At 35.6% G+C, this 17,397-nt stretch overlaps 1 protein-coding gene across 23 annotated transcripts in view; it reads right to left on the reverse strand.

Moving 5' to 3' along the window:
* The window catches only part of SLMAP (sarcolemma associated protein), an 87,809-nt gene that overhangs the window by 3,619 nt on the left and 66,793 nt on the right, over positions 1-17,397 (reverse strand). For 22 of the 23 annotated variants that reach the window (XM_010572423.1, XM_010572344.1, XM_010572325.1 and 19 more), the window contains 6 exons: positions 12,714-12,836; positions 11,892-11,966; positions 8,025-8,345; positions 6,605-6,722; positions 4,862-5,033; positions 3,250-3,384 (listed from right to left, as the gene is read on the reverse strand). In XM_010572423.1, coding sequence (XP_010570725.1) covers positions 3,250-3,384; positions 4,862-5,033; positions 6,605-6,722; positions 8,025-8,345; positions 11,892-11,966; positions 12,714-12,836 — 944 coding nt within the window. Of the gene's footprint in view, positions 1-325; positions 395-3,249; positions 3,385-4,861; positions 5,034-6,604; positions 6,723-8,024; positions 8,346-11,891; positions 11,967-12,713; positions 12,837-17,397 lie in introns of all 23 variants that reach the window. The other variant, XM_010572316.1, reaches the window with a different exon arrangement.

Below are 17,397 nucleotides of genomic sequence, written 5' to 3' on the forward strand. Positions count from 1 at the left end.
CTTAAAAACAATACAAATCTTAAACTGATTTGCCTGTATCTTATTTATAGCTGGGTTTTGTTTTTTTAAGCGATAGGAAATCCCATCTGGATTTCTTAAGGTAGAAAGACTCACACCAGATATTGAATTTTTCAGCTACTTCTTCATTCCTTGCTAGTTAGCCTTTCCCATTTTCCATCACCAGCCTCCAGGAAAAACATTTTTTTTCCTCCATTAGTGAATCAATTACAACTATGTCCACAGGCAAACCCAGTTCAGACATTTCCATGAGATTGTAACATGACTGTACAATCAACACTAAATTACTATAAAAGCAGGGAAGTACATTTTGATTAGAGATACCACAAAGATCAGCATCTCTGGAAGGTCAGCAGCCTTGTGACCAAATGCAATTCTGAAAAAAATCGATCAAATGTTGCAGCTGGGCCAAACTACCAGCTGGCAAGACTGCAGGGTTAATTTAGCTTACAGCCTCATTAGAACCATCTACATATTTTCTTAGCTACATTCAATTAACTGCAAACTACTTCACATTCTGGATGGACAGCCCCTATCCTTAATATGACAAATTAAAAGCAAAAATGGATCTAAATTCTTTTTAAGCTGTCCTTGGAAGACTTCTGCTTTCTCTGTATCCTAACCTATATATTTGTGCACATACAAAGACACACAGAGGTTAAGTTCAAACCATGCTAAGTATTTTAAGAACTTTTTTGTGCTGAAGCCACCTTGATTTTCTTCAGTCAAATAAACAAATAAATAAAAAATTAATGTTTGAAGACTTTCTAAAATATCGTGATTCATAAATAAAATCTCATCCTGTTATGAATTTGTAGAAGTCACTTATTCATAGAGCCTCCAATATGGTTCAAAACACAGGAATCTTAGAAAGTATTCTAGTCTCTGCCATTCAATTTAAATTTGTTTTAATCAAGGCAAATATTTAACCAAAAAATTATGTGTAACTATTGAAGTCATTTTCATGCAGGATTATTTTTGTGTCATTGGTGCCACAAATCGGAGTGCCACCTTGCCACAGAAAGCATGTTGGTAGAAATAATCACAGCAGTGTTCAAAAGAGTGCCAGAAGTTTAAGTCAACCAGAGCAGCTAATGTCCTCAAACCATTCACATAAATAAATCTGTCATATAAAGCGCATCAGGAAATAATCAGTGACTACAAGCATGCAAGCACAAGTAGTACACCACACTGCTAAGCATTTCAAGAACACAACACCGCAATTTTTTAAAAAGTAAAACTTCAGTATAAAAACTTAATATTTAAATGATACCCCAAATGGAGTACAGAAGCCTTGTCTTTTCTAACATTTGTTAGTTCACTGAATAATCCTATAGATTTTTTTTTTTAGTTATATGCATTTATGGCTGTGGCATTTTGGCAAATGAAACAGATGATAAATATCCACCACATTAAATGAAATTGCCTCCAAACGATTAAATTTCCCCCCTCATGAACTTATCAATATATCTAACAAATCCCCTTATTGTTGAGGAGCATTTAAGTAGGTGCTTCATCAAAAACGAGCATCTTGTATTAGAATATGAAGATATGCAAACTCAGATACAGATGGGCTGCAAAAAAGGAACAAATCCCACAGTGGTAAGTCACGTTCTGTGGGACACTGTCCTCAGAAATGAAGTAGCAGATAATGATTCCAGTGTAAGAGGACAATGGTACTTGAAAAATTTGACTTTGGAACTCAGCCCAGTACCCATGATGCTTCAAATAATCCACAAGATAGATATGTTTTACATTACTGATGGCAAGTAATGTTTGCTTGAACAGCAAGCTTATCCTGCAGGTCCTTACGTGGTTGGATGCTCTTCATCATACCCTGACCTCCAGGTTTCAACTGTCATAACTAACTCCTCTGGAAGCAGATTTTGGCAACTGCTGTGGTTCCTGATTTCTTCAAATACTCACCTCAAATTCTTCCTAAAATTTCCCTTACCTTGCAAGCTTTTCCACTTTCATCAGGTGCTCCAATTCCCTTCACAGTATTTCTTCCCTCTACTATCCCCCTTTTTCCACTGATCATTTTAATCCTGAAGTTAATGTTTTTAACAGAGCAGAAAATCTCACATTGACAATCACTTATTCAGTGTGATCTCTTCTGTTAGAGTAGGGCTTTTTTGGTTGTTTGTTGACTTCTGCCTACTTTAGTAACTCACTATTATCTGAGCATTGCAGAAGAATTCTAAGCAGGATGCAGGTTCCAAGAGAATTAATTATAACATCATATTCCTGAAAATATGGCTGAAAAAGTGAGAAGGGCTTCGAATTCTTTACATCTTTGACAGCTCTACTATGTTAGAGTTTTACATTCAGTAATTGGCTATGGCAATTCATATTCATCCAAACTTTGGGCATCTAGCAGCCAGCTGATTTTAGAGGATGGGACCTGTAAAACTTTTTTATTAGTCAGAGAAACAACTTTCTAAAAGGCTATTACAAAGCATCCATTATCCTCCTGTTTTGTACTGTCCACTACAGGAGTTGTTCACCCAGCAATGATTATACAGGTAGTAGAGGAAGACAATAAACCAGCCATCCCAGGGTACTAAGGTTTCTAAAATAAGGCTATGACCACCTTATAATGTGTCTGCCACACCCTTAGTGTTTGGAGGATTTCAGAAGTTTCGGTATAAACAAAAGTTGTCCCTAGGTGTAAACTCAATTCTAATGATACCAACTCTCAAATTAATTGCAACAGAGAAGAGTATTTTCATTAGTGAGTAGAAAGGACAGTTCAACTGCACTGTTTAAAGCATGAGCCCATCAGGTATAACCACTGTTAAGAAGCATGAGCAAGAGTAAGGAGGGAACATCCATTGTAATAAGTACTAATAAAATAAAAGCATCTTGAAAAAGATTGCTTAATTCATTTGGATACAGGTTTCTCAGCTTTTACCCATGTGCCATTCTCTGAAATTAAAAAGTTTTACTATTTAAGCCAGATGTTTCCAAGAGAGCAGATATCTAAGGCCATACTTAAAACTGTCACACAACTGTAAGTTTAACTTGCATGCATAATTGTAACAGTGTAGTGACCTGCAAATTTGCACAGGTAGTACCAGAGTTGAATTTTGCATATACTATGGTACACAGCCTTTTTTTTTTTTTTTTTTTAAAGTCCGTCCTTTTCTATTTGACACTTACATATTCCCTCAATCAACACAACTGCCAGTGTCATAACCTGATTTCCCCACATATTTTGTACAGACTTACGTTGTTTCCTTTTTCTTGTAGCAGCTTCAGGTTTTCTTTACACTGTTTGAGCTCTTCTGTGAGTGACTGGTTTTCTTGTTCAGCCATCTCATACTTTGCCTTCAGCTCCGAGAGCACAGTCTGTGTTCTTTCATACTAAAGACAAAGAGAAAAAAGTCTGCGGACCTCTGGACACCCAACACACGCTTACATTTGCTTAGCGCATAGCTTCCTTTCCTGTCATCTGCCTAAAGCAACTTGCCTTGGATCAGTACACTCTCTTTTCATAAAAGCAGGGCAGAAAAATCTTAGTTTAGATTTTCTTTTTTTCTAAACGAAGATTTTTGTCAATGACTTTGAAGGGCTAGAATTACTAAAACCAAGGAAATACAAAGTAAATGCAAGGCCTTAAATTATCTTGCATACCAAACAATCACTCATTATCATATTGGAAAGGACCGTAAAAACTATGACAACAAAACAAGAAAAAGGAGAACAAGGAGTCCTTTACATTTAAAGAGTGTTCTTGCATCTAGCCTGTAGCTTAAATAGCTATACCAATCAAATAGCTGCAAAAATCAATGTTCTGTGTGAAGTAAATCAAACCCTCTTCCCACGTAGCAAACTGAAACATAAGAGTAAGAAAGGCATTAAAAAAAATATTATGCCTTATTAGTATCACGCCATAATCCTCAGCGTGACTCAAGTACAAACAATACTGGGTGAATGTGCCTCATGTTCCTGCAGTATGGGCAGCTTCTTTTTCAAACTCACATTCAATTTTTTCTATAGATCACAAGCTTTCTAGTAGTCCTCATGTCAGGGATTAGTAAGGACAGAACCAATGACTCTCAGTACTGGCATTTACCACAAATTTAAAAGACCAGGCATCTTTACAAATACATCTGATTACAAAAACACAGACAAGACCAGGTTTTTCAAATTCTGAAAAAGCTAAGGAATGTGACATGGATGAGTTAATGACAAAGCAAAGCAAAGGACTGCAAAAGAAACCAAAAGCAGTGACTGGGGAAAACTTCACTCGAAATGATCGTAAGTTAAAGTGAGTAATTGTTGGAGAGTATGGCCGCCTTCTAGACATAATCTTTAGAGGCTAGGCAGATGAAATATATGCTCAAAATGCTAGCTTTTCCTTATGCACTTGCTAATCATCTTCAGCAGCCCACTGATGCAGTCAGATGAAAGGAGAGCTTAGTAAAGAATGCATAGTCCCATTGGCAAATAAAAGAGTTTAAATCTAACTAGGAAGATCATACTGACTAAAAAGAATTAATTTTGACTCACAACAGCTAATGAAGCTCTGTACCACAATGTTCAGGAAGACTGAATAAGGGTTTACCTGTCTGAACAGCTTAAAAGTAAATTCACTAAGGTAATGCACAAAAGTAAACTTTAGGAGGTTCCTAAGATACATGGAAGTCATTTTATCTGTAATCTTCCTTTTTAGATTTAACCCCCAGTTTATATATTGTTAGCTACCATAAAAGTACTTGCAATAAAAGTATGAAAAATTTTGATTACTAGAAATCTTGTATTTCTCTTTCTTTTAGCCTAAAAGTCAAAGTCATTGGCCATTATATTCTCTCAAAACAGAAATAATGTTTTGTGTTACCTCTTTCTGAACATCTTTTGCTTGACTCTCAGCTTCACTGAGTTGGCTTTTTAGACTAGCTGCATCCCGTTGATGTTTTTCTCTCAAAGATCCCATCTGATTTTCAAGTTCCTTTCGAGACATTTCAAGAACACTTATATCGCTGGTTAGCGCTAAACTCTGTTTCTGAGAGCTGAAAAACAAAATCCAATTGATTCCTCATGTGTTTTAAGTTAAATAAACACAAGATTTTTTAAAGCAATTTTCATCCTCCAAAGCTTCACACATTATTTTTATTTAATATGGAAATATTGGCTTAGAGCAATCATAGAAGAACAGATCATCGTGGTCTCCCTATACAAAGTACTGACACAAAAGGGCAGCCATAGTCTTGCTTTTAAATATATGTGGACAGCTCAGTGTGTATAATTAATCATAATCTCTAATTTTAATAATTTACCCATTCGTAATTTTTAGCTTCTTATTTTATTATTCACTAGGTATTTATTATATATTCCAAAGTATTTTGAAATCAATTTGTAACGAGAAGTCATCCATCCAAGGTCGTTAGAAGTATTTCACTTATTTGCACACACACACCTGCTTACTCCAGTTGTATAAGCTAATATCTAGTATATATTCTTCAGGTGTTTAGTACAATTGTGTAACAGTCATAGAAAGCTCTAAATTAAGCCATTACAAACTTCAGTGTAATAACCAAGTAGTGTTAATTTGTCTGTGCAAAACAAAGAAAAATAAAGGAGAGATCTTGCATATCTCCATTATGCAAATCCTGTATTTGCTTGTGTGACCTTCCACATGAGAAAAAAAAAAAGTGGAAAACAGGGCATGATGGAACAACAAAGAAAGGTTTGATTCCTGTTAAATAACATATTAGCTCTAGAAATGTTTTACCATGGGAAATTTCTATTTTTTCAATTAGATCTTACAACAGTGAGGAAGCCAGAAAAAAAAAAAAAACCAACAAAAAAACCCCCAGATGGTTGGTAAAATTCAGATCTACAATAAAACAAAGTTGCTGTCCCATATTTACTTCGTGAACTAAATTCCAATATCTGAAACTGAAAAACAATGTAATAATGGCAGATGAAAGGATAAGAGGGGAAGTTACTTCCAGGCAGAAGATTTAGATAGCCTTTAGCAATGTCATGTGCTCAAACAGCAAAAGAGATACAGTAAAATACAAATACTCCTGCACTCTAAAATTCCCTCCAAAAGGTATTATGGCATTTGTGATAAGAAGATTTGTATTTTTCTGTTAAGCAAAACATGATATAGAATACTGTTTCTGCCCATCATTACTATTTATAATGTGACAGGCTTCCATGAGACACCATACTGAGAATCATTTCCCAACCCTGAATGCTGAGAAATTTTTGGGTTAGGAGATCTATGTGGTTTATTATCTTTTAAGTAGAAAGATAACTGTTAAGTCTAAATACTTCGACAAAGCACGCTTCCAAGTCCTTATTAAAAGCAGCAAAATAAGTCAGGTTGCCTTATGTCTATATAACACAACTGGTAAGTAATACAGAAGCATTTCCAAAATAGAAAAAAGCAGCTTGGTATAACAATATGGCATAAAAGTGTGTTCACCCCAATACTATGATATAAGTAAAATTTCAATACATTTGTTGAAACACCATCAGGCATTTAGTATCACTTTTGGGAAGAAAAAAAAACAACAACAAAACCTTTTCAGCTACTATGATACCTTCCTAGACAAATCCATTGTGCCCTCACCTAGAAAGCTCCTTCTCTTGTCGCTGAAGTTCAGATGTAAGCATAGTATTTTCCTTTCTTAGTGTAACACATTCAGCTTCCAGAGCACACCACTCTGCCTTCAGCTTTTCAAGTTCACCTGCAATGAATAAAATTTAATTGAATTGAGTAAAATTATTTAAAGTATCACCAGCTAATAAACAGAGGAAAAGCTGGTATCAATCATAAATCTCAAATATACTTGACATGATTATAGTCACATGAATTGTCTCACAAGCACCTATAAAACATTACAGTATCTTCTACTGTTAAGAAGTTTGTGAGCTGTTACACAAGGTAGTGCTTTTTTTTCTTTTTTTAGGCAAGCTTTTTCTAAGGCACAAAGGAGGAGAAAACAGTCTGTTTATAGGTCTACTCTAGCATTTTAGAAACAGTGACAGAAAAATGTCTTTGAAGAAATTAATTTCCATGACTTGAAAATAGCAAACTAGAATCACTAGATACCATGACTCTGCTACCAGGAACAGAATGTTTAAAGCAATAACTAAAGGGTGAAAACGAGACCTTTGAAATAAATCAGTCCCTGGTAAAACAGATAAAAATCAATGTTACACACATCTTAGTAATACAATGACAGAGACTGGAGTCTGAACTGGAGAAAGGCTTCTCTGACAACTTCACAAAGATTAACCAATTCAGAATTTAAAGCGTATTTTACATATGCCAGTTTCTCTGTGGCACGTACAAAGTTTCAGCACAAACTTTTGAACTCTTACTAGCAGATTCTCCAAGACCTGAAGCTATAGGCCTGGAGTAGTGACTCTCAACCAGTCCTCATGAGATGTGGGTGCATTACAGGTAAAGTGAAACACAAATGAATCAGCCTAAAAGAAGTCCTATGCTGGCTCAGCACAACATAATTGTATACCTCTACGTCATGTGTCCAGAATAAAGCTTTAATTTTAAATTTGTTTTAGCATTTTTATAAGTGACATGGTATGAACAGTTTTATTAAGCCATAAAATACAGTTATTTGTCTCAAGTGAAGGTTTGCTAGAAAAATTAAAAGGTCAGAAGCTATCCATTTACAGGCTTAAATTATACAGAAGTTACAGAGATCCCTTTGAAAATCTGTGGCAGTATCAATCCCTCAAACAGTACAAGTTTTCGATCTTTTTAAAGTGGAATTATACTTGGTCTGCTCTTGATTTCAAAGGGTACCTAAGCTAATTTAGGCATTTAATGAAGTATACAAAACAGCTTTTGTAACACTACAAGCCTTGATACACGTACATAAATACACACATATGCGTGTATACATATAGAGACATAGTAAACAACTACAGAGACAGACAAACAGTGATCTGAATAATTGACATTCATCAGATTGATAAGGATGCTACTGTTAGCACTGGTCTGTGACATCCTTTTAAACAAGTACCTTTTAAGCGAGTAGCCTCTTCCTTCTGCTGATCCTCACACTGCTGGCATCTGAGCTGAAAACTCGCTTGCAGATTGACAATTTCTTTTTCGTAATCTGAGGCATCCTTCCGCCAGAGTTCAAGCTCCGCTCGCACTGTTTGCAGCTCGTCTTGCAATGCAGAAATATCTGTATCTCGTTCCGATGCTGCCTTTTCTGCTACTTGTTGAAGTGACAGAATCTCATTTTGAGCACTGACTAGTTCATCTCGAGTGCTTGAAATTTCATTCTCCTTTTCCTCACGAAGATTCTCAATATCTTCTTGTAACCTTCGCAACTGAGCTGGAAAGCATACATTAACGTTAATATTTTTTAAAACAGAAAATCTAAAAAACACAACTCCCTTTCTCAACATTTAATAGGACTAAAGAATCCTAACGCAATTAAAAAAGATACTAATCTTGTCAAATGTGTACCCTTAAAGGCATGTGTATGGTGTCATGTATTACAGAGAGTCAAAAGAAACAAGAATTATAGTCGGACAAAGCTTTCTTAGGGTTGTGTTATGTGTGCAATACTAAAGCAAGTCTCCAAAATCTGGAACCAAAATTTAGATCCAACTTCATTGTAGGCAAAACAAGTATTATACAAGGACACCGTGGGTTTCAGGGACAACAGGGAAAGCAAGAAAACTTCTGTGACAAGCCAAACAGTTGCAAAGCTACAACGGAAATGTTTGCCTGTTCAGCAGTTAACTTGTGATGTCTATAAAATTTGAGGCACAGAGTCTAATTTCTACTTGTCTCAACATGTAGTAAAGGAAATAAAAATTACTTTATTTCTTTGCAAAAAGCATTTTTCAAAGCGCAAAGTGAATTCTGAATCAAAAGGGACAGCTGCACCTAATATACTGAACTATCAGAAGTCCTTAAGCATTTACAGTTTACTGTAAATGTGCAGCAGTCACACATGCTAGGCTATTTTACATCTCTGCATGGAGCAAACCTTATAAATTATACCCATTCAAAACTGTTTCATTACTAAACACATTTTTTTGAGCGCAACTATTTTTTATAAACAAACATGCACATAGAATCCAGTGCCAACAGTTGGAAAAAAAAGTACAGTACAGAGGAAAAGGAAGTATGAAAGAAAGAGGAACAAAATTACAGTTAAAACCCTGACTGATGGAAGCGAAGTGTTTAATTTGCTCAGCATTTTTGTTTTGCTTTTTGAAGAACACATATCAGAGTTCAAATATAGTAGTAATATAGGTAGAATTAATATACAGGTACAATCTAGAAACTTTGCTGTTAGTTGATGTAGTGAAGAAGAAAAATGCAACTTTTTTCTCCTCTCCTCTGAACAGGATCCAGCAAGACATTTAGCTCATTAGATAAACTAAAGAACCTACAAATTACCCAGTTCCACACTCCGGAGGAAAAAGACAGTATGGGGAAAAAAAATATTGTATTTATTATATATTGTAATACATAAGAGCTGTTATAGACAACGAGTTAGATGTCACAGCAATTCTGTGTAAGATGAAATGGTCTATCTGTTCCATAACAAAGACATTTGCAGCATGATGGATTTTTTTAATATACGTGAGCAACATGAGGCTTACTACCACCTCATTTGTTTGGAAATAGTTTCTACAGGCTTATACTAACAGAATAGCAAGCAAAGTAGTAGATAAGAACAACGTGGCAGCAATACAACACATTACATATTAATAAATTGCCTTTCCATGTATCCTTACATTAGAAACCTTGAATCTACCAAACCAGTATGCTAGGAACCCACACGTTTCTAAAACACCAAGAATTATACCTTGCTAACATAGCAGGTGCCCATTAATGAGCAAAGGAATGTTTTTTTCAAACCATACCTTCCTGATAATATTATCTTTATCAAGCCAAGCTAAATTCCTGCTTCTCGGTAATGGCAGTATTTCAAAGAAATTTGTTTTTTTTTCTTCTGTTTGCATTGTTGATGAACAACTCTCCCTTTAAATGTTCAGGCATGAAAACAAGCATAGTATGACTGAAAATCCAAACACATACATGCATTTCTAAAGTTTGATGGAGTTGCAGAAATAACTTACAGAGGAAAATTACTACCAAGAATATTGGAATGGTTTCTGAAGCACTGGATATAATTTGAAAGGGCAATTAGAAAGAAAACTTCCATTACATCTCTTATTTATGTAAGCCATTACCTCATCTAAACTAACACTTAATTTTTATTTTTTTTTAATAAGTAATGACAAGTTACTTGAATTTCCTTGCCTTATCTATCTGTTCATCTAAAGAACTTCACACGTAGAGACAGGATCTCAGTTGTTGCTGTGGCACCTTCTCTTCTCTATGACAAACATATAAAGCCATGTAGCACGGGCTGGCCTGAAACTTTGATTCCATGAAAATACTTCAAGAAATGTTACTGCATGAAGCTGCCAGGATTTTTTTTCTCCACTACAGTTCACAGAGACTGCCAAGAAAGAATCTTGACAACTTTTCCCAAGTTGTGAGATGTGTCACACCCCAAAAGTTTGGGAAGCAGCAGGCATACAACAAACATCAGAACATTCTGAACTACAATGGAGAGAGAAGTGGAGGAAATATTAGCAAGACCTCACTTGAGAAGGATTCATGAAACAAAAAAAAAGAAAGTACTGAACTGAAAACAAGCACCTTGCAGTTAAGTTTGGCTCTGTCAAGCTTCTACTTTGATTCTCCTTTTTTGAGAGGGAAAAAGATTTCTTTTTTCTGCATAAAAATAACTATCAAATTCTAATTTCTAACACTAGAGCATTTTTTACTTGGAGAATTTTCATTCTTAGCAGGATAAGAGTCAAAACTAAATTGCTCCTCTTGTTCTGAAGATGGGTATTATGTAAGCTCCTCTTCCTTACAGGAACAATGGCAGAAAACATAAACATGATTTGCTGACATTTATATAAAACATTGCAATTATATAAGCTTCTCGGTGTTAACTGGTATATGGCAAGTACCACATTCCACAACAAACTACTGCCCATAAACTAACTGGCTAAAGCTATCATGATTTCCTAAGAAAGTGAGGACTGTTAGTCCATCTGCCTGCCTGCTCATCTGCTTTCCAACCATTTTTGGGTCCAAAGCAAATGTTATGCTGACAGAGATGCCAAGGTATGAAGCTCCTACAAGCTTCATAACAATCAATGACTGAGTAGATGTTCAAACTAATGCTTGCTCTAAGGAAGTCACAATATAGCCCATATTGATTTTAAGGCTAGACAGCCTCTTGACCAATGAGGTCACTCACATGCACAGGGTAGCAAATTAAAGTAATACAGAATATGTGACACTCAAGTTATGTAAATCACAGGATACCATTCCACTATGATTACTTTGGGCTGAAAAGAGCATGATTGGTCATACTGTTTTTTCTAAAAGCACAGAAAGTGTCCCTGTTGCAGAAATTTTACTGCATGCTGGGAGGCTGGATGTAGATCTGGATTAAAAATTTCTTTAAGAGGATCCTATCAATGAAGTAAAGAGACTGAGTAGCATAAAAAAGACTAAACCTTCCAAGTGCTCTGAAGATAAAAATAGTCACAGTAAGAAGCCTTGGATCATCCAAAGCTGAGAAAGACTGAAGAGAGAGGAAGGAGAAGAGGTATCTGTTACAGGTTACATCTTTTGCATTTTCTAAGTTATGATTAGAACCATAGGAATTGACAGGAAACATGTCACGATAAAATTCAAAGACATGGTGGAAGAAATCAGATTTAAAACATACACTCAATTAATATTTTCCTTTATTAGTGCTTATGATGCCACGGAAACAGCCAAAGCTATATATTTTCCCTAAAGAGTGGGGTGAAAAAAAATAAATTCCTACCTTGCAGAACATTTATTTGCTTGCTAGATTCTTCAACTTGCACTCGATACGCTTTTCTCTCTTCTTCCAATAGTGCTATAAATGAAAGTGAAAATGTGCCCAAAAGTTTTCGTAAGAAGTATTTCAGCTGTGTAATTAATTTTAGTCAAAACTCCCCCTTAACTGAAAAGATTAAAATAATCATATTATTTCAGTAAGTTATCAAAGCTAGTAACTGTGTAAGTAGTTTAATAAAAAGTTAATATTAAGACATCATTCCATTATTATGGTAGTATTACAATTAATTTGAAATTAATATAATCTGTTGCCTGATCCAAAAACTCCATGTGTGCTAAATGCAAACAGGTGTGGGAGGAGAAAAAAATAATCTGTAAATATACCCCATAAAGAACACTGAACAATAAGCAATTAAACTGGACGATACTATTTCCTGTCAAAAACAACCCACAGTTTTGCTGAGGATAATGATACAGCTACATATCTGATAGGATGATCTAAACAAAGAACTACCACTGAACACATTGCATTATGTGCATTATCTGACTGAAATACAGATTAATAAATATCTGTAGATTAATATATAAGCATGAAATACATGGAGTTCAAGTATGTATTCAATACTGTGAAAAGACTCCAGAACCAAAAAGTCAGAGCTCAATTGGACCGTATATAGTTTAGAAAAAAAGCAAAAGGTTCTCACATTCTGCGCAGAAGACAAAACAAATTTATCAGACAGTCCGCAAAATTGGACCCCCTTTTAAGACTCCCTGATAAATACAATTTTAATGGATACCCTACACAATCAAGTGATCTGGGTCTCACCTTGAAGTTCAAAGCATTTTTGTTTACTTGTCCTAGCTAGCTCTTGGGCTTCAATCAGCTCCTTGTGCAGTTGCTGAATTTCTTGCTTAGCCTCAGTCTCTGACTGTGCACCCTGCAATTCATCTGATAAAAGAACATTTTCTTTAAATTGTGAATTTGTACAACAGTTTATTTTGCACTGCCATGTGGTGACTGGCAACATTCATTCAAATCATCTGAAGTTAGTTAAAGTAAACTCAGAATTGGGTTAGGTAAATATTAGCAAAAATATTAATATACTTTTAAAAGGAGGAAAACATATGCAAACTTCAAAACGTTCATCATATATAACATGCAGTATAAAAGAAGAAATAGCAAACAAGAATTAGAGAGGTTTTAAAAACACTGTATAGATTGGCAAGGATTCCTGGACTGACAAAAATGAACAAACAACAAGCATAAGACAATCTCTGACTGTGTTTACAACTTGTCTGTTTTTAAAAGGAAGCTCCTCTAACCCTCTCTCCTAGCACATGCTTATCAGCACTGATCCTGCCTCGCATCCCCTACCTCCCAAGCCCACCCTCCCACAGTCCTGCTCCTAACAGCACGTACCAGCCCTGGCAGGCAGCATACCAGCACACTTACAGACCCAGCCTCGCACTGAGGCTGGTTAATGCCAGTCAGCTGCAAGAGATTATCCAAAGACCTGCTATGAAGTGGTTTGCTACTGCCAATCAGCTTGCTACCATGCAAGGCCTGGCTTCCCCCTCTACCTCTGTGGACCGTAACGACAAGGAAAGGAATAATTTAGGGAAATTTTCTAAAACAAAATTAAGAAAACGAAGAAAAGTCCACCCTCTTCATTTCATTCAGCGGCCTAGTGAATACTAAGCTAAATTTTGTTTGCCAAGTTTTTTTTCACTATGTCTTAAAATATCAGATATATCTTCAATACAATCGGATATCTATGCATGTTATTTAACCTCTAAATAAAAACATTTGCTCTTCCCCACAAGTTTTGTATTAGCTAAAATGCATATGAAATACCTCTTGGGCTTATAAGTCACAACTTGCAGTCACAGGCAAATTAAATACTTTTAAAGCTGAAGTTTTTGGGGAATTTAAAAGAGGAAAAATAAGTATTCGTAACTAAAGAGCAGTGTCCTCTAACGGGCACACACTAGAAACTAGATGCAGTAACAGGGAGGAAGACAACACTCTAGCCTGCAGGCATCTGCGATGCCAGGAACTGGATCCAGGAAACTCTCATTCACTACATTTTCCTTAAGTAGTGTCTGTGTGGAAACAGATCTTTCAATAGGCACAAACAGCACTACTAAACTATATAGGCAGAGGGCTAAAACTTTATGTAAGGCCTGTTAGGTGAGAAAGGTAGAGGAAGGAAATCAGTGAAAGAAGTCCAGCTGTGCATCATAGGAGAGGGAAAACAAAAAGCTAGGTGTGCTACACAGCTAACTCGTTAATAAATGCCTACCACTACAGACCATATGGATTTCAGATAAAGGCACACTGCTTAGAATAAAAACCCCAAAAGATAAATTACTTTGGTTGCCTGGACCTTTCACTAATAAGAAAAAAAATAAACACAAGCTATAGTTCAGTTCGTTATTATACTTTTGACATTCGTATTTGACTGTATATGTCACCAACAAAGTAAATATTTTTTTCTGCTGTTTTCTTAATTAAAAAAATTGTTTATCAAATCACGCTACAGTATTCATACTGCATCCCTCTAAGAGAAGAGGCTATGCTTTTTGTATTCTCACAGTAATGAATTCGTGGGATCGAGTAGAGCTGAGGGCACACATGTGCTCTTAGACTTTTTCAGAACAGAATTATGAGAGCAGAAAGAACAAAGAGGACCACATATTTCATCCAAATACTTTCTAGTACAGCTTATTAGAGTTCCAAATCCAAGTTTCTCTTCACTGAACATGTTTTGTTCTTACCTTCTCATGGATAAAGACTTGGGGCAATTAGACTTTCAACCCTCCTTAATGAGACTGTTCAGAAGAAATGGATGAGGAAGCTGACAAATTATGCTCAAATCATGCCTGATAAAGAAGTAGTGTCCCAAATCCAACAATAGACACCCTAAATGAACTTTCTGGGGGACAGTGTTTTCCAATCAATGAAAGCACACATCATAAAAGATAATACTGCTTCAAAGGAGACGAGGAACTCAACTTGTGGGACAACATCATCAGTTTAGCAAAGGCACAATCAAGGTAAAAAACTCTTTCCTACTCAAATGCAATAGGGGAATTTCCATATGCCTGACATAACTCTAAATCAAAAGCCAAGAAACATAAGCACAAGAAAATAACAGCTTTTCTGTCCTACCCAAACTGAAAATTTCTTTAATGTCTTTTAGTTCAAAGCAAACATCATTTTTCTGCTAACTTTAGTTTTGAAAAAAATTCCTTAGTGAGTAGGATTGCTCTATTTATAAGTAATAAAACTACTAAATATCATCAGGCTTAGAATTAGTTTCCTCAAGAAGCAAATTCACATCACAAAAACCTGGTTTGAGAACCAATGTAAAAGGCTGCAATTAAAGAAAGTATTTGAACAATTTCCAGAAGTATTCAGCACTGGACTAACTGTTCTCAGAGAAGTCTAAGGAATTCTATCATTAATTACAAGGTGCCAAAAAAAAAAAAAAGAAAAGTCAAATACAACAGTTTGAAAACCCTCATTCATTTATTCTAGCTCATGGAAAATTTTAATCTGTGATCAGATTGTTTGCCATGTTACAAGAAACTTTCTTAATTAACACCACTTTGTTTCCCACACACTCACAGTGACGTTTCCCTTAACATCAATTATTTAAAATTGTTAAAAAAAATTAGCATGATCCGTACAAATCATTCCCAAAGTACAGGAAAATTTCTTCTCCTTCAACCTGGCTCAAGAAAAGGAGTCTAACCCATGGGTCAGTTTTGGGGAAAAATGACCATTTCCAAATCATTAAAGAATATGATGGTGTGTGAAGGAATATTTTGCAATTTTAGGATCTGTAACATAAAATTTCAATAAAACCAAAAGAAAAACAAAACTCAGATTAAATTAATATTTACAAACATGAAGATATTAACAGAGGTCTGCTTATATGTTTGCCTTTACACTCTGGTTTTGATAACAGAGATGATATAGAACCACACATAGGCTGTGGTCTTAACTGATCCCTTCTCTGTACGTGCCTGGCCTGTGGAAGCAATATTATGAGTAGGCTGGTATTTCTCCAAGTCTCACAGCAGTTCACTTTCAGAATTTTGCAAGATTTCTCAGGTTATTCAGGTGACTATTTTCAGAGTACTCAGATGAAGTCAGTCGAGTTTTCTTCAGCTTCTTAAGATCCACATAAATGTATCGTATATTTTAAATAAGGTATCTGGCTATTGCAACATAAAACAATGGTTCCCAAACTTTCTGAATCAACAGACCATTGCTGATTTTCAAAATTTCTTAGGTAAACTACCATTATTCAGCAAACCCTCAACTGAAAACACTTTTTATTAAGATTCCATGGATCAGTCTTGTAGCTACTATGAAAATGGAAGGAAGTTGGTAAGAACAAGATTACTAACCTTCCAATGACATTTATTGCTTCTTTCCACCTCTTTAACATTTACCTGTTTTTAACTTTGCAATAAGTAGTCACAAACAGCCTGTCTAAATAGAATTTGTTATTAATGGCTAATAAAGTCATTTACCTCATGGGGAAGAAAAAAAAAAAAGGCATTTCTACTAATTTGCGACAGCTTTTCCCCCTTCCCCTCTTTGCCAGATTCTGACTTGTAGAAAATTGAAACAAATCCTGAATGCACTCAAAATTTATTGATGGAAAATACACTTGGAGGAAACTACAGCAATTGAAAGTCTCACCATTTTCTTGCTCCATTAATTTTTTTTGTAATTTCCAACCGTTAAACGAAAAGGAACACTGCCTTTTCCAGCAGCTGTTTCCGCATTCCAAACAGCTGCCAGATCAGAAATGTTCTCACTCTTCCTGAATTGTACGACCGCATAACAAATCCACTTGAAAGTCTTTCTGTGGCAAATAAGATCCTTTTTAGGGCAAAGTCAAGCATATGAAGTAGCTCTCTGACAAAACCTCAAACAAAACTGCAGGTTTATAGGCTCTTCATAAAAAATACAAATGATTCACTGTACAGATATTTTTTAATGGTATCATGAGAGCAGAATAGGAATGCCCATAAATAGCCTCAAGAGAAGAAGAGTTACTGCAATTATTTTAGTTAATTGCAATATGCAATTCAATAGAAAAGCGGTCTATGCAAATAGGTATTTTTCTACTTATTCACTTTAAAGTTCAGTAATGGTTATGGTTTAAAACTTCAACTGAGTAAAGACAGGTGAAGGAATGAAAACATCCACATTAGCAAAAGACTGCTTCTATGTTACTACAGAAAACTTGATTTTAGTCCTTTAAGAGTCCAATTAACCCTCCCTGCCAGTTTAATACACCCTGGACAGAGAAAGTATAACTACACCTGACCCTTGCTGTGACATGAGACTGTTCTAATCCAGGAAGCAGCATGCTCACAGCAGCCTTATCTTGGTCTTGGGCTGTTAAACGAACCTTTCTGACAGAATTTAGGAAGACTTCACTTGCATATAAGGAAAATTCAGGAATCAGTGGTTTTCAGCCTGAGGG

This window comes from Haliaeetus leucocephalus, unplaced genomic scaffold (genome assembly GCF_000737465.1).
Source record: "Haliaeetus leucocephalus isolate CR32 unplaced genomic scaffold, Haliaeetus_leucocephalus-4.0 Scaffold2, whole genome shotgun sequence".
Classification (NCBI taxonomy): domain Eukaryota; kingdom Metazoa; phylum Chordata; class Aves; order Accipitriformes; family Accipitridae; genus Haliaeetus; species Haliaeetus leucocephalus.